Source organism: Pseudonaja textilis, chromosome 12 (assembly GCF_049901715.1).
Source record: "Pseudonaja textilis isolate UNSWEBS1 chromosome 12, rPseTex1.2, whole genome shotgun sequence".
NCBI classification, from domain to species: Eukaryota; Metazoa; Chordata; class Lepidosauria; order Squamata; family Elapidae; genus Pseudonaja; species Pseudonaja textilis.
In genome coordinates, this window is record NC_142001.1 from 10,112,458 (window position 1) to 10,138,951 (window position 26,494).

The following is a 26,494-nucleotide window of genomic DNA, read 5'->3' on the forward strand; positions in this document are numbered from 1 at the left end:
ACTGAAAGAAGAAAGGGCCAGGTGAAACAAGACTCCGTATTCATTTCGTTTCCAAAGGGCAGGGTGCCTATTGAATGGACAGCTTTGTTGCGGGGCAGCGCCCAGCTTTTTTGTGCCAATGGCTAAGTTGTTTTTATTTGCCCCAGAGATCAAATGATGGCAGGTGTTTGGGTCCAAAGATGCAAACTTTCGTAGAGAAGCAAACCCACCAAAGGCTCAGACAACTGAAAGACCATTCTGTCCTCTTTAAGCTCTTGAACTCCCCTGCACTGCAGTCAAATTAAAGCATCCAGTTTCTCTTTTTAAAACCAAAAGGAAGGAAGGAAGGAAGGAAGGAAGGAAGGAAGGAAGGAAGGAAGGAAGGAAGGAAGGAAGGAAGGAAGGAAGGAAGGAAGGAAGGAAGGAAGGAAGGAAGGAATATGGAGGCAGGATAATCTCTTACCTCATCTGGATTTAGCAGCTCGTATTTCCTTATTGTCTTTTCATAGATCACATTATTCCCTCCTCTCAGAAGTGGAGACAGTGGTTCCTGTAAGTAACAAAGCAACTCCTTATTTACACACAGGCTTCTCATAGACTGCACAGCATCTGACTTTACAAAATGATTCGGGGACTGGTGACTAAAATATACCATGAATGGTTGCAGGAACTGGCATGGCTAGTCTAGTGAAGAGAAGGACCAGGGGAGACATGAGAGCAGGTACCTGGAGAGGAGTGACTGGACGGATGTCTCCAGTTGGGACAAAGATTTGATTTGGCCGTGTGATGGACTGATGGGTGCAGGGGATGGATCTTTGAATTTCTCTTGGGGAAAGGGAAACCTGGAACTTTCAGATTCGGGTTTTCCCAGAATATGTCAATATGACAACTCTAATAAATTCTTACTTGGCTGGACTTTGTTTCTGAGTGCTGAATGAACATGGGGAGTTTCGTTGGAACGCTGACACCAAGCTTATTTGAAGAGAGAACTCTAGAGGCCATGTGGAAAATGAGACTGAAATGTCCCACATGCTATGGACTTTTGATGCTGCCTTTATATTCTTCATGGATAAATCTCAGCATATAAAAGAATCCAATAAAGATTTAATAAACTAGGATCTAGGATTCACCCACAACAGAATAACAAAATTGGAAGGGACCTTGGAGGTCTTCTAGTCCAACCCTCCGTTCAAGTTCCAGGGAAGGATCATTTAGATCTCAATGCTTGTGGATTGAAGAAACGAGACCACAATTGTCTTCACAACAAGGATCTAGAATTAAGTGTAGTGGCATAGAGGATTTTCCAAAGGTTTTTTTTTTTTTTTGGCTTCTAACATTTTTGGAAGAAATGTATTGATTCAGGATTTTCTAGAACATCCACAATGCTTTCGGCTGCCGTGGCTCAAGAGCAGTAAATGGAAGATCAATTGATCTTTGAATCAATGTGTTGCGCAAGTTTGAAATAACCCTGCTGTCGAAATAGACAAATTGACAAAGGAATTAAAAAATAAGGACGAATCAGATTACTACAAAATATGGGATAACTTTTATGGTTGGTTAGAAAAGAGGAAGGATCAAAACAATAAGAAAAGATTAAATGTGTGTGTGTGTGTATAAATTATATATATAGAAAGTAAATTTGTAGGATTTTTATATGTGAGTTAGCAATGTAAGACAAATATGTGGGTTAGGACGATTGCACCATGTTCGATGTTTTTAATGTATTTTTTTTGTTTTTGTTTGTGTTAATAAACAAATTAATAATAAAATCTTTATTTTAAAACAAGAAATAACCCTGCTATCCTTCCAAACTTGTGTGTGTGTGTGTGTGTGTGTGTGCACGCAATTGTAAATTTCTACATGCACATAACTCAAATAACTTTATTACAATAGAGGAAAATATCTGTAGCTCAGGGTTGAACAGTGAAATCCTAGTTGCTCTCTGAGGTTGCTCATTTGCTTGCGGATGTTTCATTACCCAACTATGCAACAACATTAATGCAATGATAACGTTACTAGTTGGATAATAAAACGCCTGCAAACATTCAAGTTCAGAGAACACCAAGAACTCCACAATTTTATTTCAGCCATAAGGCCTGGGGAAAAAGATACACAGGTAATCCTCAACTTACAACCAACCACGTTTGAGCCCAACATTTCTTTTGCTAAGCAAGACATTTGTTAAGAGAGTTTTGCCCCTTTTACAACCATTCTTGCCTCCGTTGTTAAGTGAATCACTGAAGTTGTCAAGTTAGTCACATGGTTGTTAAGTGAATCTGGCTTCCCCATTGACTTTGCTTGTTAGAAGGTCGCAAAAGGGAATCACATACCCCAGGACACTGAAAACCATCACAAATATGAGTCAGTTGCCAAACACCTGAATTTTGATCATGTGATCAAGAGGATGGTACAACGGTCGTAAGTGTGAAAAACAGTAGTAAGTCACTTTTCAGTGCTGTAGTAAATGAATGGTTGTAAGTCAAGAACTCCCTGTATATGAGAGAGTGTGTGTGTGTGTGTGTGTGTGTGTGTGTGTGTGTGTGTGCCCTGCCCTGATCTCTTCTCTGCCCCCATTGAGTCCCAGCTGATCAGCTGGGTCTTCTTTGGTTGCCCTGCACTGGAGAACGGAGCTGCAAAGCAGGTTAGTGGGGTGGGGAGGGAATGGAGATTTTACAGTATCCTTCCCCTGCCGCGCCCACCAAGCTACGCCCACAGAACTGGTAGTAAAAAAATTTGAATCCCACCACTGATATAGATCCATTTATACAGTGGAACTTCGGGGAGCAAACACTTCTGTTCACGACCAAATCGGCTGACGACCAAATTGTTCGAAGTTTTGTTTCCGGTTGCAGACACATCTTTGGGTAGCAACCAACACCGCCGCAGGGACTTCCCCTATGGAGCTATTTCTTTGGGGGGTGGGGGTTCCGCGCATGCGCAGTCCATCATGCTTACGGTCACGACCAAATTGGCTTGCAACTGAAGTTCTGGACTGGATTACGGTCGCAACCCGAGGTTCCACTGCACTTCAGCATAGACACACAAATACTGAAATCTCCTTCCAACAACATCTTACGCCCGATGCCATTGTAACCACAGTACAGCTTCCCTACCTTCTCAGGGTTCTCCAAGATAATCCTTCGCATGCTGCCCTGGGAATAAGGGGACAATTTCAGGGATGGAGATGGCACTTCCTGCAAGAAAGCAAATGCGTCGTTACTATTTTTTTTTTAATGAGGAACATCATTCCATATTGTTTTGTTCTTCGTCTTTTTCTTGCGCCCTATCCGTCATCGGATGCTGGTGATCATGTTGGCGATCCTATTTTGATCAACAGCTGCAAGAAAAAGAGCTGTTGTGTTTTGTCCAAATCAATCCCTTAAGATTTTGAAGCCATAACGATGTTCTTCTGCCTGAACCTCGTTTGCCTTCGATCTTTCCCTGAAGGATTAAGTGAAGGATGGCATATTTTTCCAGGTGTCGCATCACATGTCCAAAATAGTCTAAATTTTGCTTTTTTTTTTTAATGGTTTGGATTATTTCCATTGGCTTTCCCAGGTAGCTTATCACCTTCTCATTTCTGATAACCCAACTGATATGTAACGGCTGCCTGTAAATCCACATTTCAAATGCTTCTAATCTCTCCAAGTGGTTTTCTGTCCAGAGACCAACTCTCCGCTCCGTAGAGCAGGATAGAAAACATGGAATTGTTTTGTTAGAGAAGAAAATAAAAACAGAGCTGAAGAATATGGACCTCTGGGAAATTACAGAGCACCTTCAGCAGATTCCTTGGCTATCTAGACATTCTTCAGAATGAATGAGCTGGAAGAGACCTTGAAGTTCTATTGCTACATCTCCCAAAATCCTTCTCTGGCTGAGGCTCTTGGGAATTGTGGTTCAGTCTTTATAGATGGAGGTGTTTTGCCTACATTGGACTTCTGAATAGATCCTGGACAACTAAGGACCCAGAACACTATTTTATTCAACCTGATATACTGGATCCAATTCTCATGATCCCTTAAGTTTCACACAGGCTGGGAAATTATGAGAGCCGAAGTCCTACACAACCGTAGAAGACCAACTTGGGGAATACGTAAGCAGGCAACAGGCTGCATAAATAGTCTAACAAGTCTGATATTGAATTGCTGGTACAGAAATTTACCCTTTAGCAAACGAATGCATTAAACAGACTCTTTAAAGCGTTACCATATCTCCCTGGTGTAACAATTATCGCAGCCTTTCATGGCCTACCTAGGGAAAGTGATGAAAATCTGTTGACATAACCAGAAAACGGGAACTGCATTCCCAAAGCAAATTATAAGGCTTGTTAAGACAAAGTTGCAGATCATGTGGTTGCTTTTTTTTTTTTTAAGGTGGAGTTGATTTCATCACTGAAAATGTTTAGCGCTTAACTAGCTGATAAATTTGACAACCCAAATGGACCTCATGGGAGGTTCTGACAAACAACCAGTCTCAAGACTGGTGTCAATGGTTCTTGTCTCAATGGTGCTTTCTCCAAAAGGCAATTAGACTTTCCTAGGTTTTTTTTTTTTCCTTTGAAAATGATTTCATCCAAGAAGCTAATTCGGTTCAGAACTGAAAAAGCTTCTTGGATGAGAAGTGAAAAGTTTTCAGAGAAACAAACCAAGAACTGAAGAAGCTTCTTGGATGAGAAGCAAAACGTTTTCAAAGAAAGAACCAAGAACGTCGAGTTGCCTTTTGGAGAAAGACCTTTGGGACAGCCATGACCTGAATGATTGAGAATCTCCCTAGACATTGCAGAAATGTGAAGAATACACAAATGTGAATACCTTGGAGATTATTCCTATGGGTGACAAAGAATCAACAAAAAAGGAAATGTCTCAACAGAAGATCAGTGTGCGGAAATTTATTTATTTAAAAGATGTATATGGCCACCCATCTTAACCACAACAACACAACATGCACACATACATACATACATGCATACACACACACACACACACACACACACACACACACACATATCAATCATAGAACAGTAAAAACAAAAATTATAAAACAGAAATCTTGCACCTGGGATGCCCCTTGGCAAGCTGCAGTTGTGATAAACTACAGCAAACATTGCCTTTAATAACATTTTGGGATAAACAGTGCCTTAAATAATGTTTCATTGTGACTATTCATTTTGCCCTTCAAAGCATTTTTTTCCAACAAGCCGGATGCTGTTGATTTATTGCTTCTATATTATGGGTGGAAGAACCAATCCTTTTCTTAGGTAAAAAGGAATTCAAATGAGATCAGTGGATCTCACAGAAGAACGAATCCTTATCTTTCTTTCTAAGCAAAATGCCTGAAGGAACTTCTCATGCTACTTCGAAAAAAATAGATGAATCAGGGGAAAAGACTAGATATAGAACAGACACCCTTCTCTGTGTGTCATTTACTATAAGTTTAAAAAAAAACTCTGTTACAACTGTCACTGCTGAATTGACACATAGCAATGCAGATACTGTACCTTCCCTTTACCTCCTACGGTGTGATAATAAAACCTATTATTAATCGAAGTGGGGAAAAACAGGAAGAGAATGCCAGAGGAAACATCTATGCAAGACAAGGTAGTTCAGTGGTAAAAGCTAGGCATTCAAACTTTGCTGTTTTCACTTCAAAGGACCAAGTTTCAAATATTGGAAAAGACACGTTTAAAGATCTGGAGAGAATATTGAATAACAAGGAACACAAAGATCATAGAGTCATAGGGCTGGAAGGCACCTTGGAGGTCTAATCCAATCCCTGCTCAATGCAAGAGAACTTATTCCAACCAGGTCAAATAGTTGACCAAACTTTTTTTAAAAAAATCTCCGTAATGGGAGCATCCCAACCTGTAGAAGTCAAGCTGTTCCACTGATCAATTTTTCTCCCTATCAAAAAAAACCCAAAAACCTTTCCTAGATTGGATTTCTTTTTAACAAGCTTTCACTCATTACTTTTGTATGGTATATGATATATTCTAGATCAGGGATCTCCAATCTTAGCAACTTTTTAAGACTTTGCTAGCTGAGGAATTCTGGGAGTTGAAGTCCACAAGTCTTAAAGTTGCCAAGGTTGAAGACCCCTGTTCTAGATGATATCCTGTGATAAGCCACGGAAGAATGATCTAAGCTCCTGTGAATATATCCGTTTTCTGAATTCCTTATTTGAGAGCACACCTCCCTCTGAATCGACTCTTTAAGCATGCAAATTATGTCATTTGATGTCCTCAGATATTTTAACCTCAACACTCCTCAGCCACGACAAGCATGGTGATATGGTGCTAAGAAGCTCCACGTTTCTGGTGGATATCAAATGGTTTACTCCTGACCTATGGAATCCATCCCAATTTTTGCCTTAGCAGCAGACAATCATGCCCAGCTAAAAATCATGAGCCTGATTGTCCAATACTGTGGGGTTTTTTTTCTTCTTCTTTCATTAAAATATGGCCGCATTTACGTTTACCAGAATGTGCCGGATCTCTACATCTATTCCTCCAAATCTATTGCCATAGGTAACAATACAAACTAATGAATGCGATGGATCAATGAATGGACAAAAATGATTGGATGCTAACAGCCTGTCAACCCTGAAGCTGACCTGACCGAAGCCATTTTAAGGCTTCGGTGTTGCCACACTGGAGGTGAAGGATAGCGAGTGGGGAATAGAGATAGCTGGGGTTTGTCACAGAGCGGGTATTCAGCTGGTTCTGATCAGTTCCGGTAGTGGAAATTTTTGAGTAGTTCGGAGAACCAGCAAATACCTCCTCTGACTGCCCCCCCCCCCATCTATTCTCTGCCTCCCATTGACTCCCAGCTGATCAGCTGGGTCTTCTTTGGTTGCCCTGCATAGGAGAACGGAGCTGGAAAGCAGGTTAGTGGGGTGGGGAGGGAATGGGGATTTTGCAGTAACCTTCCCCCAGGAGTGGTGAGGGAATGCAGATTTGACAGTACCCTTTCCCTGCCACACCCGCCACGCCACGCCCACAGAACCAGTAGTAAAAATATTTGAATCTCACCACCGATTTGTCAAACTAAAATACTTTCTTCTGGGAACCAAGGACAGGTGGTGGGGCGGGAAGAGTGAAGTTACCAGGCAATCGGGTGGCACCTTCATTTTACCATGTGATGGATTTTTTATTTTGGAAAGGATAAAAACTTTTACTTTTAATTAGCTGAAAACCGTGGAAACATCCAGTCAGTTTTCCCCAGTTTGTGCCAATTTGACACACCAAACTAACTATTTTTGAGGAATCATCCTACCTCGGAGTTCTATTTGCTAGGAGCGTGTGTTCCCTGGAACACTGACACAGCCAAAATCCTAGTTGAACTCAAACTTATTTGACAATTGCTTACCCCAATACTCCTTATACTGTCTGGCATGAAAGATTAGATACCACCCCATAGCATTTTGCAGCCATTTTCAATGTAAAGGCATTATTTGCATATTGCCCTGCACAATCTGGGTCCTCATTTTATGAACCTCAGAAGAATGGAAGGCTGAGTTAACTTTGAGTCGGTCAGAATCAAACTCCAGACTGTGGGCAGAATTTTCCTGCAATACTGCACTTCAACCGCTGTGCCACCAGGACTCCTAGTGGATATAATTTAAGTTCACAAGGGTAGCATTCCATAGGAAAATGATTCAATTCAGCACCTGGGTTTAAAGCGCAGGCAGTTCTCAACTTATGACCACATGAGCCCCAAATTTCCATGGCTATCCAAGGTACTTCTTGGATGCATTTGTGCAGAAGGTAGCCCATTATTCTTGGGTTCCTCACCATACGGTTGCAACCGGCAAGCAACTTCAGTTGGTTGACAATATTGCGAAGGAAACAATGGGCTTACAAAGAAGTGAAGGCCCAGAAGACTTCTTAGTGCAAACATTTCCTCAAATCTGGTAGCATCACTAATAGGCAGTTTAGAGGGATACCAAAGTAACAGTTGGTCTTCTAGTCCACCCCACTGCTCAAACAGAAGTCCCTATGCCATTTCAGATAAGTGGCTGTCCAGTCTATCCTTAAAAGCCTCCAGTGATGAAGCACCCACAACTTCTGAAGGTGAGCCATTTCATGGACTAATTGTCCTCACGGTCAGGAAATCGCTCCTTAGTTCTAGGTTGCTTCTCTCCTTGATTAGTTTCCACCCACTGCTCCTTGTCTTGCCTTCTGGTGCTTCGGGTAATAACTTGACCCCTCTCTTCTTTGTGGCAGCCCCTCAAATATTGGAAGACTGGATCTCAACATGGGCAGATATCTTTTTCAGGTGTAGGACAATCCATTAGCCAAGGGGGGAAAAAGCAGTCTTTCCTTATTCTGCTCTAAGCCATTACCCACAGCCATCTTAGAATCTGGTAGGATCAGAGAAGAACAGCGTTCATTTATCTTCTCAAGGCAAACAAACTCCAGAAGATCTTCATAAAGTTGTCTAAGCCACACCCTGCAGCCTCAGGGGCCTGGAACATACATAACTCATGTGCTGATTTCCCAGTTTAAACACAGTAAGCTAAAAAATAAATAAATGAATTGGCCTGTTCCTGGCCTGCCAACTCATGTTATTGCTGACAGTGAAAGAAAGGATGAAGCAAAATCAAAGATGGATCTTTTGAGTCTTATTAAGGATGGTTTTCCTAATCCCACAGAGAATAAGAGGATGAAAAAAAAAAACCCAGGGGTTATTTTTTTTTTTAAACAAGGATAGTGATTGGTCAATGCCAGTAAGATGGCACAGATTCTGCCAAATTGGCTAAGCGTTAAGATCCCAGCTGGGGCAGAGATCCAGGTTTCTTTTATCGTAATTGGCACATGTCACAACACATCAATGCAAACCCATCAAGTTAATGAAATCAGTGCAGACGAAAAATAGCACGTGCACTATTTTTGACGTGATTGGGGACTAGTTATGGAATAAGGAATGTAACTCATATTTCTGTGGGAAAATACAAGACTCCAATCTCACATTTTAGACACAGGAAGGGTAAAAACCACAAAATAAGTATGACCTCTACTGCCCAGAGATATATATATCAGTAAGGTCACAAAAAAAAAAAAAAAACAGCTGGCTAAGAACCATCCCAACACACATCACATAAACATTTTATTTTTTACTTATTTATTTATTTGGTCAAACGCTTACAATTTAATAGAAATAAGAATAAACATAAGGATAAATATATGAAATAGGTATGAATAATTCAGGACAATAGGACAGGGAAGGTAGCACAATTGTGCGTTTATGCACGCCTCTTACAGACCTCTTAGGAATGGGGTGAGGTCAATAGAGGTTAGTTTGAGGGTAAATGAATGGGGGTTTGAGCAGGTGACAACAGAATCAGGTCGTGAGTTCCAGACATTGACCACTCTGTTGCTGAAACCGTACTTACTACAATCAAGTTTGGAGTGGTTTACATTTAGTTTATATCTGTTGTGTGCTCTTGTGTTGTTGTTGTTAAAGCTGAAATATTCATTAACTGGTAAAACATTGAAACAGATAATTTTAGGTACTATTCTTAAATCCAATCTTAGCTGGTGTAGTTCAAGGTTGTCTAAACCTAGAATCTCAAATCTGGTGGTGTAGAGTATTCTATTGCGAACAGGAGTGTAGAACTCTTCTTGTAAAATACTTCTGGACTCGCTCAATTGTATTAATGTCTGATATATATTGAAGATTCCAGATAGCGGAACTGTATTTAAGCATTGGTCTAGCAAAATCCATGAACTGAAGACATTCCAATGTAAAGCCATGTCTTTCTTGAGCAAAGTTCAAGTCTTGGGGACTACATGGACATACCCATGCAGTTTTCTTGGAGATACTACGGAAGAGGCTTGCTACTGTCTTCTTTGAGTACTTTTGATTCTTACTTTCCAGGCTAGCTTTCAGCACTAAGACTTCCTCGTAGTCTTCTTTCCAAGTATTAACCAAGCTAACCTAAGTTGTAGGTGAGGAATGCCAGCTGGGTCGGTCACAAGGACCAGAAGTTTAGTTTTCCAAGTTTCGGGATGCCCTCCGAGAACTTCTCTCTAGCAGTGTGTGTGTTCCCAGAGGGAGGTTTCCTGAGGATGGGGTCCAGCAAAAGTCCAAAAGCTTGGAAAACTGATCCCAGTGACCAAACCAGGTTGGATCCTGGAACATTATCCTGGGACACGTACGTTTGCGTTCGTAAGTTGTGAGTGCTCCATCACTGGAGGTCTTTAAACAGAGATTGGACAACCATTTTTCTGAAATGATATATGATCTCCTGCTTCTCCCTTCCAACCCTATTATTCTGTTAATAATAAAAAAAACAAGTTCAACCCAACTTTGTTTCTTCAACATTAGCCAAGGTCAGCTAATGCTGTCATCTATGACTGGTCTACTTCTAGGAAGTTGATTCTGATTTTACTTCTTAGCCCTAAATTATAGTTCCAGAATTTGTTTTTTGCACTCCTCTCCAAGCACATAAGCCAAGGTCAGCTCGGTCCTACCGCCCACATAAGATTCCAACTCTAGGAGACAAATGGAGACTTTCAAGAGGCAATGCCATCAGAGGTGGTATTCAGCAGGTTCTGACCAGTTCTGGAGAACCAGTAGCGGAAATGTTGAGTGGTTCAGAGAAACGGCAAATCCCACCTCTGACTGGCCCCACCAACCCCATCTATTCTCTGCCTCCCGAATTCCAGCTGATTGGCTGGGTCTTCTTTGGTTGCCCTGCACAGGAGAATGGAGCTGGAAAGCAGGCTAGTGGGGTGGGGAGGGAATGGGGATTTTACAGTATCCTTCCCCGCCACGCCTATCAAGCCACACCCACCAAGCCACATCACGCCCACCAAGCCACACCCAGAGAAACAGTAGTAAAAATTATTGAATCCCACCACTGAATGCCATATAATGCTATACAACATTAGCTGAACTATTCTATTATGGGAAACTCTGTAGGAAAACATCTGCAAAAAATATTATTCCTTTGGGAATGAATTATTCACATGCAGAAGCAGTTCAAAAATGCTTGAGTTGAGAGGTCCAACCTGTCTCCTTTTTATTATTATTTTTAAAAACCTTCCCTTTAAAAAAAGAGCACACCTCTATCTTTCATAGCTTTTAATAACCTTGCTTTCAATGTGGGTTTTACATTTATCACCAAGCACCAGAGACCTGGCTGCCTAGCAGTTTAAGATGTTCAAAGGCATAAATGAAAGACGTAAAATCCAGGCAAAGCAAATGTAAATTTGGAATAAACTTTCCAAGCTGAGAACCTTCAAAAGGCACTTCAAGATGTTTCTAGGTTGGACTTTCTGGAAGGCAAGAGTGCTTGAGACAAAATGGACATATCATGATTGCTCAACTCAAAAGCAAAGTTCAAACTTCATAGACGATTTGTCAGCCCGCCGGAAGCTGCTTAGCAAAAAAATACACACACCTTTGTGTGACCCATGGTTATTTTTTGGCAACAATTCAGATGTAGTTTAGCTTTGGGAATAGCCTTCACCTTCTCAATTAAAAACAACTTTGGTACTCCCTGGTGGAATTCCACTGAAATATTAACCCTATCCAACATTGGTTAGGGCTTCTGAGCCAGCCAGGTGTTCTCACCTGCTGAAGAGAGTGGTAAAAAAAAAAAAAAAGAAAGGTGAGCCATCTGGACTTCTGGACTTCAGCCCTATTCAGGTTAACTCTGACCAGAAAATGCCTTTTTCCAATTCCAACTGTAAAAGTTCTCGGTGTAAATAATCCAAAAGTAGAAAAAGAAGATCAAAATATCTAATTTTGCCCTGTCTTTCTGAATTGTAGAAACTATCAAGCATTGGCCTACATGACGGTTTCACCTTTTAATGCCAACATACTTGGAGCAATGGATCAAGCACAAATTGCAAAAATGATCCTTCAACCAGCCTCCAAACAGGTTGATCTCTGCAAACCAAAACATTTATCCTTTCCAGAATATGGAAGGATGTTACTTTAGGAAGGAGAAGGGGAATTATTGTATCTCTCGCAATATTTCTTTTTAAGGCATCCATAAAATCTCTCCCAAAGCAACAACAAAAATCAACACCATCCTAGATCCTCTTTTATCTCTTTTCTTCTTGGGTTGCCCATTAGGCCTAGTGTCTATTTGCAAAATATTTATGAAATATTGAATCCAGGAAATGTGGAACTTTCTGCTTACTTTCCCAATAGAATACCATTCAAACTTTGCTGTTAAGATAACTCCAAATCCATAGAAACTGTTAAGTTAAATATCTATGAAGATTCTCAGTCACCCAGATCAAAAAAGAGGCAACAGGACTTTCGTGTTTTTTCTGTTGAAGACTTTTCACTTCTCATCCCAAAAGCTTCTGCAGCTCTGACTGGCTGGCAGGGAATGGAAGGATTTATAACTCCTTGCAGACAGCTGGTCATTTGCATTCTTTGAGCAAGTTGTTGAGGCTACTTGGAGGTTTGTCTGTGTCATCAGGATAGTGCAAATGTGTGTGGAGCCTTCTTGAAATTGTTGAAAGGACTGTGTGGTAGATTGGAGAGAGATGATGTCGTATCCCTCCCCTCCCCGTTGAGAGAGGGCTGTTCAAATTTGACATAGATGGCTATCAGTTCCAAGAAAGCTCCACATTCATTTGCACCAGTCAGGTGACCCAGACGCCACAGACAAACCTCCAAGGGGCCTCAACGACTCAACTCTGAAAGGATGCAAATGACCAGCTGTCTGCAAGGAATATAAATCCTTCCATTCCCCATCCTTCTTGGATGAAAAGTGGAACAACTTCAAAGAAAAACCAGGAAGTCCAGTTGCCTCTTGAAAAAGCAGCTTTGGGACATCTAAGTTAAATAGTAACACAGGCATTCCCTGCATTAACAGATTAACAGAGTTGGAAGGGACCTTGTAGGTCATTTAGTCCAACCCCACCCGAGTAGGAGACCCTACACCATTTCTGACAAATGGCAGTCCAATCCCTTCTTGAAAGCCTCCAGTGATAAAGCTTCCACAATGTCTCACAACAATTAAGAATGTCTAATTTACAACTTGTACCTATGAATGGGTTGCCCATTAGTAAAAATGGCAGACATGTTCTCCTTCCTTCAAACCAACGAACCGCCAAGCAAATGCCACATTTTCATGAACCACTGAAAATGGAGACATCTTCTAATATACCGGCAGTTTTCAGTTAGTCCATTAAAAAAATTCACAGCTTCAATAGTTCTGTTTTGACTTTTTTGGCCCAAGAAAACAGAAACTCATCCACCATTTTTTGTAACACGCAGTCCCTCGGTAAGTAGGTGCTCTGATTGGCATACAGGTACGTTCTCGACTTACAGCCATTCGTTTAGTGACTGAAGTTTCAACAGCACTGAAAAAAAGTGACTTGTGATTGTTTTTCACACTTGACTGTTGTGGCTTCCTCAAGGTCTCGGGATCAAAATTTTTGCTGCTTGGCATGTATTTATTACGCGGGACTTTTGCAACCGTCATAAATGCATGCCAAGCGAAAAAAAAAAAAATTATTGGGAATTTTGCCTGTAGGTTACAATAAAGAGATGACGTATTTGATTATTAATGTATTAACAGCAGCTAGAATTGTATTTGCATAAAATTGGAAAAATGAGAAAATTCCAACGGAAGAGGAAATAATTGAGAAAATAATGGAATGTGCAGAAATGAGTAGATTAACAATGGCAATTAAAGAACAGGAAGAAAACAATTACTATAACTTTTGGAATTTCTTTTATGAATGGCTAGATAGAAGAGTAAGAAATTGAAATATGTAATAACAATATAATATAGTATAATTGATAATTGAGTTAGACAGAGTAAGAGAAAGATATAAAATATAATTTTGAAAGACAATAATGTTAATGACAATATGACAATTGATAAATGTGATATAGAATACTGATTAGAATGGCTATAAATATAAATAAGTAAGATATGTATGATAATGTTACTATGTCCACAAGATATATGCACCCAACTGACACACTGTTGAACAGAAAGAAGGTTTTATTTGTTTGTTTTTGTTTTTGTTATAAAAAAAAACTTTTTCAAAAAAATAAATAAAAATAAATGCATGTCAAGCGGCGACATTTTGATCCCATGACCTTGAGGAGGCCGCAACGGTCGTTAAGGGTGAAAAAAAGATCACCAAAGTCATGTGACCACCATTTGCAACCTTTCCCGCTGGCTTCCGACAAGCAAAATCAATGGAGAGGTGGGGGAAAAGCTAGATTCGTTTAAAGACTGCGTCGTTCACTTAACAACAACAGCTACAGATGTTAACAGCTGTCGCAGACAAAAGTCATAAAATGGGACAACACTCACTCAGTAACAGAAATGTTAGGCTCAACTCCGGTCCTGCATCAAGTACTATCCATATAAATCCAAATTAAAGACAGAGTTAGCAATGGAACTCAATTTTAACGCAGGACTGCCGTAAAAAAACCGACACTGAAATAGGTAACTGGTTTCCCTGCTCTCAAACAGACTTTTCTGGTATTTCCAGCTCCAGAAGATCAGAAGGGTTTAGTTTTAATGCTGTCCAGACATGACCTGGCTGCATAAGTTACCAGACCTAGTTCGCTCCCTATTCGCAGCTTAAGATGTTATCCACCTCACTCAGTTCAGATGAACAGCAAGCGAGCAAATCGTTCTTTGCCAGCGGTTCAAGAATCCAGGTGATGCCAACGGGCCATTGGCTCCTTTGAAGAGAGCAACGTTCTTTGGGGAGAGCTGAAGGGACTGGAGCAAATTCTCTAAGCTTCATTTGAAGGACCAATAATAAAATCTGTCAAACACAGTCAAAGGTCCAGGTCCTTGGAAAGGACTCGATAGGTAGACAAAAATGACAAATCCTGTCTGAACATCTGGATGACTGTGCAATAAAGGAGGGGGGAGGAGGAGGAGAAGGAAGAGGAGGAGGAGGAGGAGGAAGGAGGAGGAGGAAGGAGGTGGAGAAGAAGAAGAAGAAGAAGAAGAAGAAGAAGAAGAAGAAGAAGAAGAAGAAGAAGAAGAAGAAGAAGAAGAAGAAGAAGAAGAAGAAGAAGAAGAAGAAGAAGAAGAAGAAGAAGAAGAAGAAGAAGAAGAAGAAAAAATAATAATAATAATAATAATAATGGGTGCAATCCCAAAAACAACTGAAGCACCACTTGAACACTGGCATTGACAAATTCTCCATCAGTCAATTGCAGAAGGCCGATTCACTTGGAACGGCTTCCATCCTGTGACAATATCTGCAACACCATCAAACATCCAGATCTGCCCATCCCTGGTCCTTGGTAAGGACTTGATAGGTAGACAAAAATGTCAAACCCAGTCTGAACATCTGGCTGACTGTGCAATGAATAATAATGATGATGATGATGTTTGTGATACATTTTTAAATGTTCAGCTGACCGAGTTTCATGTTTAATGAATACAAGTTAATGATGATGATGATGATGATGCAGGCACTCTTTAACAAAAGGAGTGATAGCAAGTTGCATATTCAGGAGATGAGAAGACAGTAACCCCTTCATAAATCAATCATTAATTAATTAATGTGAACTCTTCAAATTAAACATTCTCTGGCAGTCTGCCTAACAAAGAGGTGCTGTTTTGGAAGAATTTTTTTTTTTTTAAAAGCCAAAGTCTGCACTGAACATTTAAAAAAAAACCTTGGGGGGAAAAAAGGATGAAAGGGAAAAAAGATGAAAAATGAAAAGAACCTATAAAGATTGCCATTTAGTTTGAAGGATAATAAAGAAATGTAGTAAAATATACTATAGCATTAAGTAGAGAGTTACTCTATAGGCATGTCTTATCTTGATGTTAGGCAGTTGTTTTCTTATACTTAAGTTAGAGTGTTTTACAATGCAGTTACTCTTCCTCTAAAGAATCTTAAAGGTATAAGAAGGCTTTATTTTTCTATATGCTTTTGCAACCTTCCTCACATATCTATCTTGTGTGTATGTGAGAAAAGGTCTTACCCTAACCTTGTTGAACGATTAAAGTTAGATTTTGTTCTTCAAAGCTCCTGCTTAAGTTCATTTTTGGCACATCATGATCTTAAGTTATAGCTGAACTTTACATTTGAAGCTCATCGTCTGTCATTAATTCTAACAACCACTAGATTAACATGTGATTATATAACTAGCAAAAATAAATAATTTCAGTGACTCAGAACAATGGGTGTAGTGGATCTTGAATTTAGTAGCAGGCTTGCTAAGAAGCCACAACAGCGTTAAGAACATTGTGCTCTCATTTGCTGAAATAACAGAACCAACAACTCATTCTCTGTACCTTTTGTGTGTGCCCAACCTCACAACAATTCTATGCATCAGACACTTTTATTTATTTGGACTAGGTGCGTTCTACCTTTCTTCGAATTTCATTTCCACGCGGCCCTAACAGGTGAGTCGAGTTCTAAGAAAGCCACTGGCCTCAAATCACTCAGTGAAATAAATCTAATGCTAGCTAATTTGTATCAACTCCTCCTTCATTTTATCCAATTCTCCTTCTGGTGGCTGAAATTCTGCATACAAAATTGTACAGAGCGAGTTGAGACATATAGGATTACGGCATGGCCTTCTCAACGCCATAAAGCCACATTCCTTTCACAAGAGAGCACTTTCAGCAGCAAGAATGTGGAGCAATCAATAATGAGGAATAATTGACAAAGAGATGGACAGCTTGGAATTCCAGGCATGTGGAAAACAAATTAACATTTTCTGGTATCCAAGGGAAAAGGTCTGGCTCTAAAAAATGTTTACATTGTCAGGAACATGTTATCCTTAAGGTGCTAAAGATGTCGTGGCTGGATCTGAAATTCCTAAATTGAAACAGAAGGCAGGACGAGGAACCAAATCAGGAAACATTTATCACAGTTGGGACTTTATCTGAAATGATTAGCAATTAAGATAAAAGGAGCAAGATAAAATATAAAAGTCTTTCTCCTGAAATGAGCTTTGTCCACAGGTCTCTAAACTTGGCAACTTTAAGACTTGTGGACTTCAACTCTCAGAATTTCCCAGCTAACATGGCTGGCTGGGGAATTCTGGGAGGTGAGTCCAGAAGTCTTAAAGTTGGAGATCCCTGGCTTGGTCCAACAACAACAGAGTCCTACCTGGCGTGAAAAAGAAACAGGCAGCTAATCTTAAACATAAACCAATTTGTTCACTTGCCTTATTTTTACAGTTTTTATTCTTTGATAAGTTAACGGAATAGAAACAATGCCACAATGGTAGTCTAACAGAAGAAAAAAGAACGATAAACTGAGAAAAGAGAAAAAGACATGAGAAGAAACGAGAAGGTCCTTGCAGAAATAATTAATATTTAAGGCTTTAGGGGTGTATTAAATTTGTGATCTAGATTGAACAGGCAGGTTAAAAGCTGAGCTGGCTGTATACTCATGGGCAGGTAGGGAAGGACAACAAATCCAATGTGGTAACATCATAACACAAAGCATGAGAGAGGTGGAGTTTACAACCTTTCTTTTATCATTTTGACAAAAACCTTTGATCTCCCAGACTCCTCTGTATAGACAAATATGTTTAATTGGGACGTGTTAGAGAGTTTTTCACTTGTTGGCAGGGAGAACAGCAAATGGGCTGCAAAACTCTCACTCAGTTTATTAAGGAGCTAAAATTAGATAATTTTTTGTTCTGGCACTCAAAAGTTACAAAGCCGAAGGAATGTTACAGGGTTGATAAGAAGAATTAAGGCAATGTCTGTTTCAATGACAAATTCCAGCTGCAAGTGTAAGGAGCGCCTCATCCCTTCAGGGTAACCTACATTTGAATCCACAGACAGAAACTCCTGATGATTGGTCAAAAATGTATCGTAGTAGACCACAACGGGCAAAGGACATCTTATGTTAGGTTCATATCACTTGTGGTTTAAAATAAGTGATATGAAGTTTAAAACAAACCACATCACGGCTTAAGGCAGCCCATCAACCTAGTCTTCTAACATTGCAACATAGGAAAACGGTGCAATTTTTAAAATATTGTCGGCTGCCCAGAATCATGAATTGGAGGCAGGATTCAAACCAACAAAGAAGTAAAGTGTTGCTAATTATCAGCTAATTTTCTTTTTCCCTGGCTCACAAAGAACTGCTCCGAAAAGCTTCTGGAATATTAAGATTGTTGAATAAGTTAAGATTGCTGCTCACAAACTCCTCTTTCCCTCCTCCCAATTGCAGAAGATGGTAATTAGTCCAAACCTTCCATGATTACACTCTCGCTCTTTTAACGGGATAGAAAATATGCAACTCTAGCAATTTAAGGGCCAGGGATTAAAAACTGAGTCAGCAATTTGATTTTTCTATTAAGTTCTGCTCTTTGATGGGTGGAAGGATCCACCATCAAAATGTTTTGGAAGGAGAGAGACAGACATAAGTATTTCGGGTTCATAAATATTGTTTGGAAATGATGAGGACTCTCTGGGGAACAATTTGAAATCAAATCAAATCTTTCAGGCAGAATTTTGTATCATGCTTGCAAAGGAATGCAGAACGGTATAGGATGGATGGATGGGTTGCTGGATAGAGGTAAATCTCCAGAACTACGTTTCAAAGAAGCTGGCTTGTCCTCTGGCAAGTAACTATAGGTTACAAACCCATTTCTCATCATTAATATACAGTCAGTTCTCGACTTACAACAATTTGTTTAGTGTTCAAAGTTACAACGGCACTGAAAAAAGTAACTTATGACCCTTTTTTCATTCTTACGACCGTTGCAACATCCCCGTGGTCACCTGATCAAAATTCAGATACTTGGAAATGGACTCGTATTTATGACCTTCTGACAAACAAAGTCAATGGGGGAAGCCAGATTCACTTAACAACCAAGTTACTAATTTAACAGCCGCAATGATTCACTTAACAATGAGAAAAATCGCAAAAAATCTCAGTTAACAAATGTCTTCCCTCAGCAACCTAATTTTTGGGCTCAATCGTGGTCGTAAGTCAAGGACTTCCTGTGTAGAATTAGAATATTGGTAGTCCTTGACTTAGGTCAACAATTGGGCCCAGAATTTATTTCCATTGCTTGCAAAGTGGGGGTTGAGTCAATTGTCTCAGACAATCCCAGCATTACATAAGAATATCAATAACAGTGGACTACCCCTCTAATAACCAAAGGAAAATATAAATTCTTCTACTAACAGTTTGGGATTTCCTCATTAACTGGTTGAGATTTTTCTCAGAGTTTATAAGGGCCAGGTGCTTCTGTTCTCTTATCGCTGCTGAGGTTTCTCCTCCCATCTTAGGAAAATGCTTTCATTTTATTCCCCTGAACCGTCGGAATGCCTGTATTTACGCCATCTGCAATTCTGTGCAATGAGGTAGTCACAGAAGCACAGCCAGAAAGATTAATTATTATATTTGGCAACTCATATCCACCCTATTGGACTCCAGGGCAAAACTGGCTACATTATACTGGCCACAACCATGCCATCAATTTTTTTACATGCTCCGGTTGGATAACTCAGGTATGATTGCCATGCCGCGATTTTTTTTCTTTTTAACCCCACATGTCTATCAGTGGGACTTCAGTCTGCCTGGTTGTACATCCAAGTGTACTATTGTAGTCTTACTTTCCCATTGATCAGATTTCTTTCAACCAGCCTACCCCGCAGGGTTGTTCTGGGAAGAAATGGAAGGAGAGAGTTCTCTGTATATCTCCTGGGCGACTTGAATGAAATGTAGGATTATAAACCTAATAACCGAATGTTCCAAAAGGTATAATTTCCCATATCATCGAAAAACAGAATTATAGCAAGCAAGAAGTAAACTCTCAACACACAATCTCTATGCCAGGGATCTCCAAACTTGACAACTTTAAAACTTGTGGACTTCAACTTCCAGAATTCCCATGGCTGGCTAGGGAATTCTTGGGTGTTAAAGTCCACAAGTCTTAAAGTTACCAAGTTTGGAGATCTTTGCTCTATCTGAAAATCCAACTATAGTACTTTTTTGGAATTATTTATATGCACACTGCTAAGAAAATTCTTTTCAAACCAAGCATGCTTTTAAGCTCATATAAAACCAGTTTTATACAATCTGCCATTTCAACAACTATACAAATTCCCAATTTACTTTGTTTCGACTAGCTGGTTTTTAAACTGGCATAAATCCAGTTCATGATTTCGTTATATTAACTTGAAATTGGTGCATTTAATACTGCAAACTGAGGCTGGAGGCAAGAATTCTAAGAAAAGCTGGCTAAGAAATGTGAAAGAATTACAATTTCTTTCACTCACAAATACACACACACACATACTGCTTCCTCTCACAACATTGTATCTCCTCTCCAAAAACAACACAATTCAATCATCAACAAAATTAAACTACCCTTGTTGTGTTAAAAAACAAAAACAAAAGCACTAAGAAAGGTGTATTTTTTCAATATACAGCATTTGTTTGTTTTGCAAGCTTCCGGCCCTAATTAACATTCTATCTCTCTATTTCATCTAGAAATTAAAGTTAGTCAGAATAAACGGTGCGTGATTTCTATACACAATTGGTGTTGTGAATGCCATGACTCAATCGAGACTAGAAAATTAAGACAATTAAATCAATACTGAAGGCCAGGAAGTATACATACATTAGAAGTATATTTCACACTCAGAGAACAAATATGAGAAGGATATTTCTACTCCAGCTAAAACAATACAGTAATTGGAGTATTAAGGAACTAAGGAAATAGTTAGGCCAGAGATCTTCAAACTTGGCAACTTGAAGACTTGTGGGCTTCAACTTACAGAATTGAAGTTGGCAAGTTTGGGGCCTCCTGAGTTAGCCAAACAGGCCTGTTAGGAGAGCTTGCAAAAAAACAAAAAAAAAAGTGACATGGGCAAACTCCCTTTCTCATTGTTCCTAGTCCCAAATGATCTGCAATCTGAACACTTTCTTAGCACACTCAGCTGTGTTTGCCAAAGGTGATACAGACAAAAACCCATGGGAATATTTGCAGGCTGTATCGGTATCCGGTCCCACGGTTTCGGCGGGAAGGTGGCCACAGCCAGAAGGCAGCTGGCCCTTCTCTTTCGAACAGAGATGCTCAGGGCCCCTAACTCTGTCGGTGAATTTCGAGGGGAGACCTTTTTGAAGAGAGGGTGAGGCTCAGGGCCAGCACGACCCTACACATCCCTGCAAAATAAGTGGCACCCTGAGGGATGGAGAGCTATGACCCCAGCCCCTTTCTCCCCTGGGCCCTTATATCCTTGCAACAGGCACTGAGTGCGTGGTCTCCAGGTAATGTGTGAAAGGTGCACTCTCCAGGTGAGAGAAAAGAGGAAGCAAGGCGGCACGAGAAGAGAGATTCAACTGGATCCAGTCCCACAGTTGGGGGAGAGACGTCAGCACCTAGAAGCCATTGAGGCTTCTACCTTGAAAAAGGATGCTCAGCACTTCCTCCCTTACCACCTGTAAACTTGGAGGGAGAGGGTAAAGTTTCATCCAGAGCCCCCCACCCAGATCCATGCACAAAAGGGGCGCCCTAGATAGATAGGACCCAGCCCCTTCTTCTAGGGGTGGGAGGCTTTACATTATACCCTTAGAGCAGGTTGTTCTCTAACATGTGAAAGGTGCTCCCTCCACCAGGTGAGGTGCTCTCTCCTCCAGGTGAGGTGCTCCCTCCACCAGGTGAGGTGTTCCCTCCACCAGGTGAGGTGTTTTCCCCTCCAGGTAAGAGCAAGAAGGTGCTCCCTCCACCAGGTGAGGTGCTCTCTCCTCCAGGTAAGAGCATGGAGGTGCTTCCTCCACCAGGTGAGGTGCTCCCTCCACCAGGTGAGGTGCTCCCTCCACCAGGTGAGGTGCTCTCTCTCCTCCAGGTAAGAGCATGGAGGTGCTCCCTCCAACAGGTGAGGTGCTCCCTCCTCCAGGTGAGGTGCTCTCTCCTCCAGGTGAGGTGTTTTCTCCTCCAGGTAAGAGCAAGGAGGAACCCAACCGGCCCAGGAGTGGGTTGGGGGAGTGGGAGATGGTCTGTGGGGTGGGGGCGCGAGGCCCTTACCTGCAACGGGGGGTCGCTGCTCCAGATGACGTGCTGGTAACCCGGGCTGGCGTCGAAGGGCGAGAGCGCCCGGGGGGAGCAGCCGTTGGGCGCGTCCAGCAGCTGCACCCGCTTCCCGCCGGGGCTGCTGTAGGTGCGGACCCGCTCGTAGACCAGGCTGCCGCCCCCGTTGCAGCTCTCCTGCGGCGGGAAGGGCTCGGGGCACGGCTGGCCCTGCAGGGGCAGCGGGGCCGGGCGGCTCTGGCGGGTGCGGGGCAGCGTGGCGGGCAGCGAAGGCGGCGGCGCCAAGCAGGGGTCGAAGCAGGAGCGCGAGGGCGGCGGCGGCGGCGGCACCGGGCAGTAGCCCCGCGGCGGAGACGGGACGGCCGGCTGCGAGCGGGAGCTCCAGGACGGAGGCAGCAGCGGCGTCGGCTGGACGTGTTGCTGGACGCCGAACATGCTGGCGCGGCGCGGAGGCTCTGGCGCGGGGCTGGCACTGGCCCGTTGGCTGAGCCGGGCGGAGGTTAGGCAGCCGGGAGGCCCGCCCTCCCTCCCCCGCTGGGGCCACGCCCGCCGCCGGGCCCCCAGAGCTCACCTGCCGCCGCCGCCGCCGCCGCCGCCGGGCGGGGCTTGGCTGGAGCTGCAGCTGCCGGAGAGGCCGGGCGGGGCTGCGAGGCTGAGGGCCACCTCCAAGCAGAGGCCGGCTGGGGCGTTCTGGGAGTGGAAGTCCACCTTTAAAAGTTGCGCCAAAGTTGGGAAAGCCTTGGACCCTTCCGGGGTTGAGAGCGCCCACCTCCGCTAAACAGGCCACCTCCACGAGGAACGCGCGCGCACACACACACACAGGTGGAAACGGGACAATGGAGCTTTGGGAACCCTTGCAACGATGCGTTAGATTGGAACACTGGACAGCCAGTTGTCCGGCTTGAGCAGGGAATTGGACTAGAAGACCTCCAGCGTCCTCTTCTCTTCTCCCCTCCCCTATTCCCTATTCTACTCCACTAATTCTATTCTATTCTATTCTATTCTATTCTATTCTATTCTATTCTATTCTATTCTCTATTCTATTCTATTCTATTCTATTCTATATTCCATTCTATATTCTATTCTAGCCTACCCTACCCTATTCCCTATTCTACTCTACTCTACTAATTCTATTCTATTCCATTCCATTCCATTCTATTCTACTGTACCATACTGTACCCTACCCTACCCTACCCTACTAATTCTATTCTATTCTACCCTACTCCTATATATTCTACTCTACTAGTTCAATTCTACTGTACTGTACTCTACTCTACAAATTCTATTCTATTCCACTCTATTCCGTTCTATTCTACTGTACCATATCATACCATACCCTACTCTACTAATTCTATTCTACCCTACCCTATTCCTATATATTCTACTCTACTCTACTAATTCAATTCTATACTCTAATTCTATTCTATTCCATTCTATTCTAGTGTACCATACCGAACCCTACCCTACCCTACTCTACTCTACTAATTCTCTTCTACCCTATCCTACCCTATTCCCTATTCTACTCTAAGAATTCAATTCTACTCTACTCTACTAATTCAATTCTATACTCTAATTCTATTCTATTCCATTCCATTCTATTCTACTGTACCCTATCCTACTCTACTAATGCTATTCTACCCTACCTTACCCTATTCCCTATTCTACTCTACTCTACTAATTCAACTCTACTCTACTCTACTAATTCTATTCTATTCTAGTCCATCCCATCCCATAACATCGACAATACATCAAATCATATGGTAGAGTTGGAAGGGATCTTGGAGGTCCTCTAGTCCAAACCTGTGCTGAAGCAGGAGAGCCTACACCAGTGGTGGCAAACCTTTTCGGCACCGAGTGGCAAAATGGAAGCATGCATGCACGCTGGAAACCAGAAGAACAGCTCCCGGATGTGCCATGTAGGAGCACCAGAAACGGGAAGCCATATCAACATATAAGGTTCAAAGATGTATTATCAATAAAATCCTACCCAAACAATTTAAAATAAGAGTGGGGTAAAGTACCATAGTTATAGGATAAAATACAATAATGTAATACTTAAATATGTAAAATAGAATAACATGACATAAAATTATATTTCTGCATCTGTATTACCCCCTGCAATCTACCCCAATCAGGCCCACATATGTTGATCATTTTAGTCAGAAATCGTGCTGTATTAAATATCATTTTCAAATTTTGGCCACACATGAGGTATATGTTGTTTTAATATGGGCCTCCCATTGGGCCATAGGTTTAACATATGGATCAAGGTACTTATCTCTCACTTCCTTATATAAAAAAGCAATCAAATAATATATGAGTCAGATCTTCTATCTCTTCAGCACCACAAATACATGTTACAAATAAACAAATATATGTATGTTCATTATATGGGATAGAATGGAATCTCCCAAATCTAACCATTGTTTTAAGCTGTTTGAATCTTGCTCGGGTAAATGTCTCCCTGAGATGTTTTTAAGAAGTTTCTGCAAACTTCATTAAACCGGTCTAGTCTCCTGCTAGAGCTTGGCCAACATCTGATATATGATGTTGGGTTAAACGGGCCTTTGGCCCAAAGATGAAATGATTATAGTAGCATTGTGATATTCCATAATCCTGTTGCACCACTCAACCTCTTACCTTCAGGCTAAATATAGACTTCAGAAGTCTGGCAGTGGTGGGATTAAATTTTTTTTTACTACTGGTTCTGTGGGCGTGGCTTGGTGGGTGTGGCATAGCTTGGTGGGCGTGGCAGGGAAGATTACCGCAAAATCCCCATTCCCTCTCCACCCCACTGACCTGCTTTTCAGCTCCATTCTCCTGTGCAGGGCAACCAAAGAAGACCCAGCGGATCAGCTGGGACTCAATGGGTGGTGGAGAAGAGATGGGGGCGGGGCCAGTCAGAGGTGGGATTTGCTGGTTCTCCAAACTACTCAATATTTCCGCTACTGGTTCTCCAGAATTGGTCAGAACCTGCTGAATATACCACCTCTGAAGTCGGGATATTTTTCTTAATTATTCCATGCTGAAATTGCTTCATTCATCTGCTTCCTCGTTGGGTTATGTATGATCCCAGTGCTTCTCAATTCTGGCAACTTTAAGATGCATGGACTTCAACTTCCAGAATTCCCCAGCCAGCTTGCTGACTGGGGAATTCTGGGAGTTGAAGTCCACATATTTTAGGGTTGCCAAGGTTGAAAAAAAAAAAAACACTTCACCAAAAGCCTAATGAAGAATTTAGGAGACCCACTGGAATCTTGCAGTCTCTTGAGGCATTTTTACTTTTAAAAGTTGTGACTTTTTTTCTTCTCTTTTTCCTGCCTCTGACTTTAGGTCCATGGTTACTCAGTCTGTGGAAGCCTTCCATCATTTCTTTAAAGACAGAACTTCACAAGCTGAGGCAGGTGCCAACACAGCTGCTGTAAAGATTGTCGCCAGAGGAAGAAAACTATTATTTCCATGAGTAATTCCATCTTAAGGCTGTTTGGAATTGAAGTTAAACATAACTAAGTTATTTGATATTTTTTTTAACCTCACTTCACGCACTTCCTTTTCCTGATTGCACTGCCATTCCGACTCAAGGTGTATATGGTGTGTGTGTGTGTGTGTGTGTTTGTAGGCTGTCTCACTACCCTAAAATTGGGCAGTCCTGGTTATGTATTCTTCACGTTCTTTGAAGTCCCTCCTCAAAAAAAAAAGATAGCTGCATTTTTGGGGTGCTCCAGTTGTTGCAGTGAGTCCAAGAGTTATCAAGTTATACCACAATGGTAGAATCTAATTACTAATTCCTTTCCACTTATCTATTTATTTGTATCCCACCGTTATTGTTTTTACAAATAACTCAAGGTGGCAAATCTATCCCACACACAACTCCTCCTATTTCCTAACGCACAAAACAACACTGTGAAATGGGTTTGGCTGAGAGAGAGCTATTGTCAAGATTACCCATCTGGCTTTCATGACTAAAGTGGGACTAGAACTCACAGTCTCCTGGTGACTGGCTGAAAGTCATCCAATCAACCTTCACGTCAGCTGGTGCTCCATTCAAAATCCAAGAAAGAAATACTTAGACTCTTTTAATCAGAGAAAAGGTATCTTTTACTGGAAATCAAGTGGTAGCAACAAAAGAATCCTGAATCTGAGAAAATGGGCGCGTAAATCACATATACAAAGTAATGGCAACGTTTCCGCCCCCAATAGTTCAATTGACTCATCCAATTAAAAGTTGTGTATATCATCATGTGGGCATCTCCAGGTGGTGATGAGGCTTCTGTCCGTTGACCTTGACATAGTTTGATAAAGGGTTGCAGCTGCGCATAGCATAGGATAGAAACCTAAGCAAGAATGTAGCCCCCACCCCAGTTTATACAGTTCCAGTTTGTAACAGCTCCAGCTCACTTCCCATAACCATTCCACCCCTCCTCCCCCCGTTACTTATGACGGACGAAAGATGCAAAGCAAAGGGAGAAACATCTTGAAGGAAAAATCTTGAAGGCTGACACTTCATGGCTAAGGCGGGACTAGAACTCATGGTCACCTGGTGATTGACT

At 41.7% G+C, this 26,494-nt stretch overlaps 1 protein-coding gene across 1 annotated transcript in view; it reads right to left on the reverse strand.

Annotated features, from left to right (window-relative positions):
- Positions 1–22,501, reverse strand: part of POF1B (POF1B actin binding protein) — a 45,002-nt gene extending 22,501 nt beyond the window's left edge. The window contains exons 1-3 of the mRNA XM_026703019.2: positions 21,942–22,501; positions 3,093–3,173; positions 443–529 (exon numbers count right to left, since the gene is read on the reverse strand). Of these exons, the coding sequence (XP_026558804.1) occupies positions 443–529; positions 3,093–3,173; positions 21,942–22,379 (606 nt within the window). The 5' untranslated portion in view covers positions 22,380–22,501. The remainder of the gene's footprint in view (positions 1–442; positions 530–3,092; positions 3,174–21,941) is intronic.
- Positions 22,502–26,494: the final 3,993 nt, after the last annotated feature.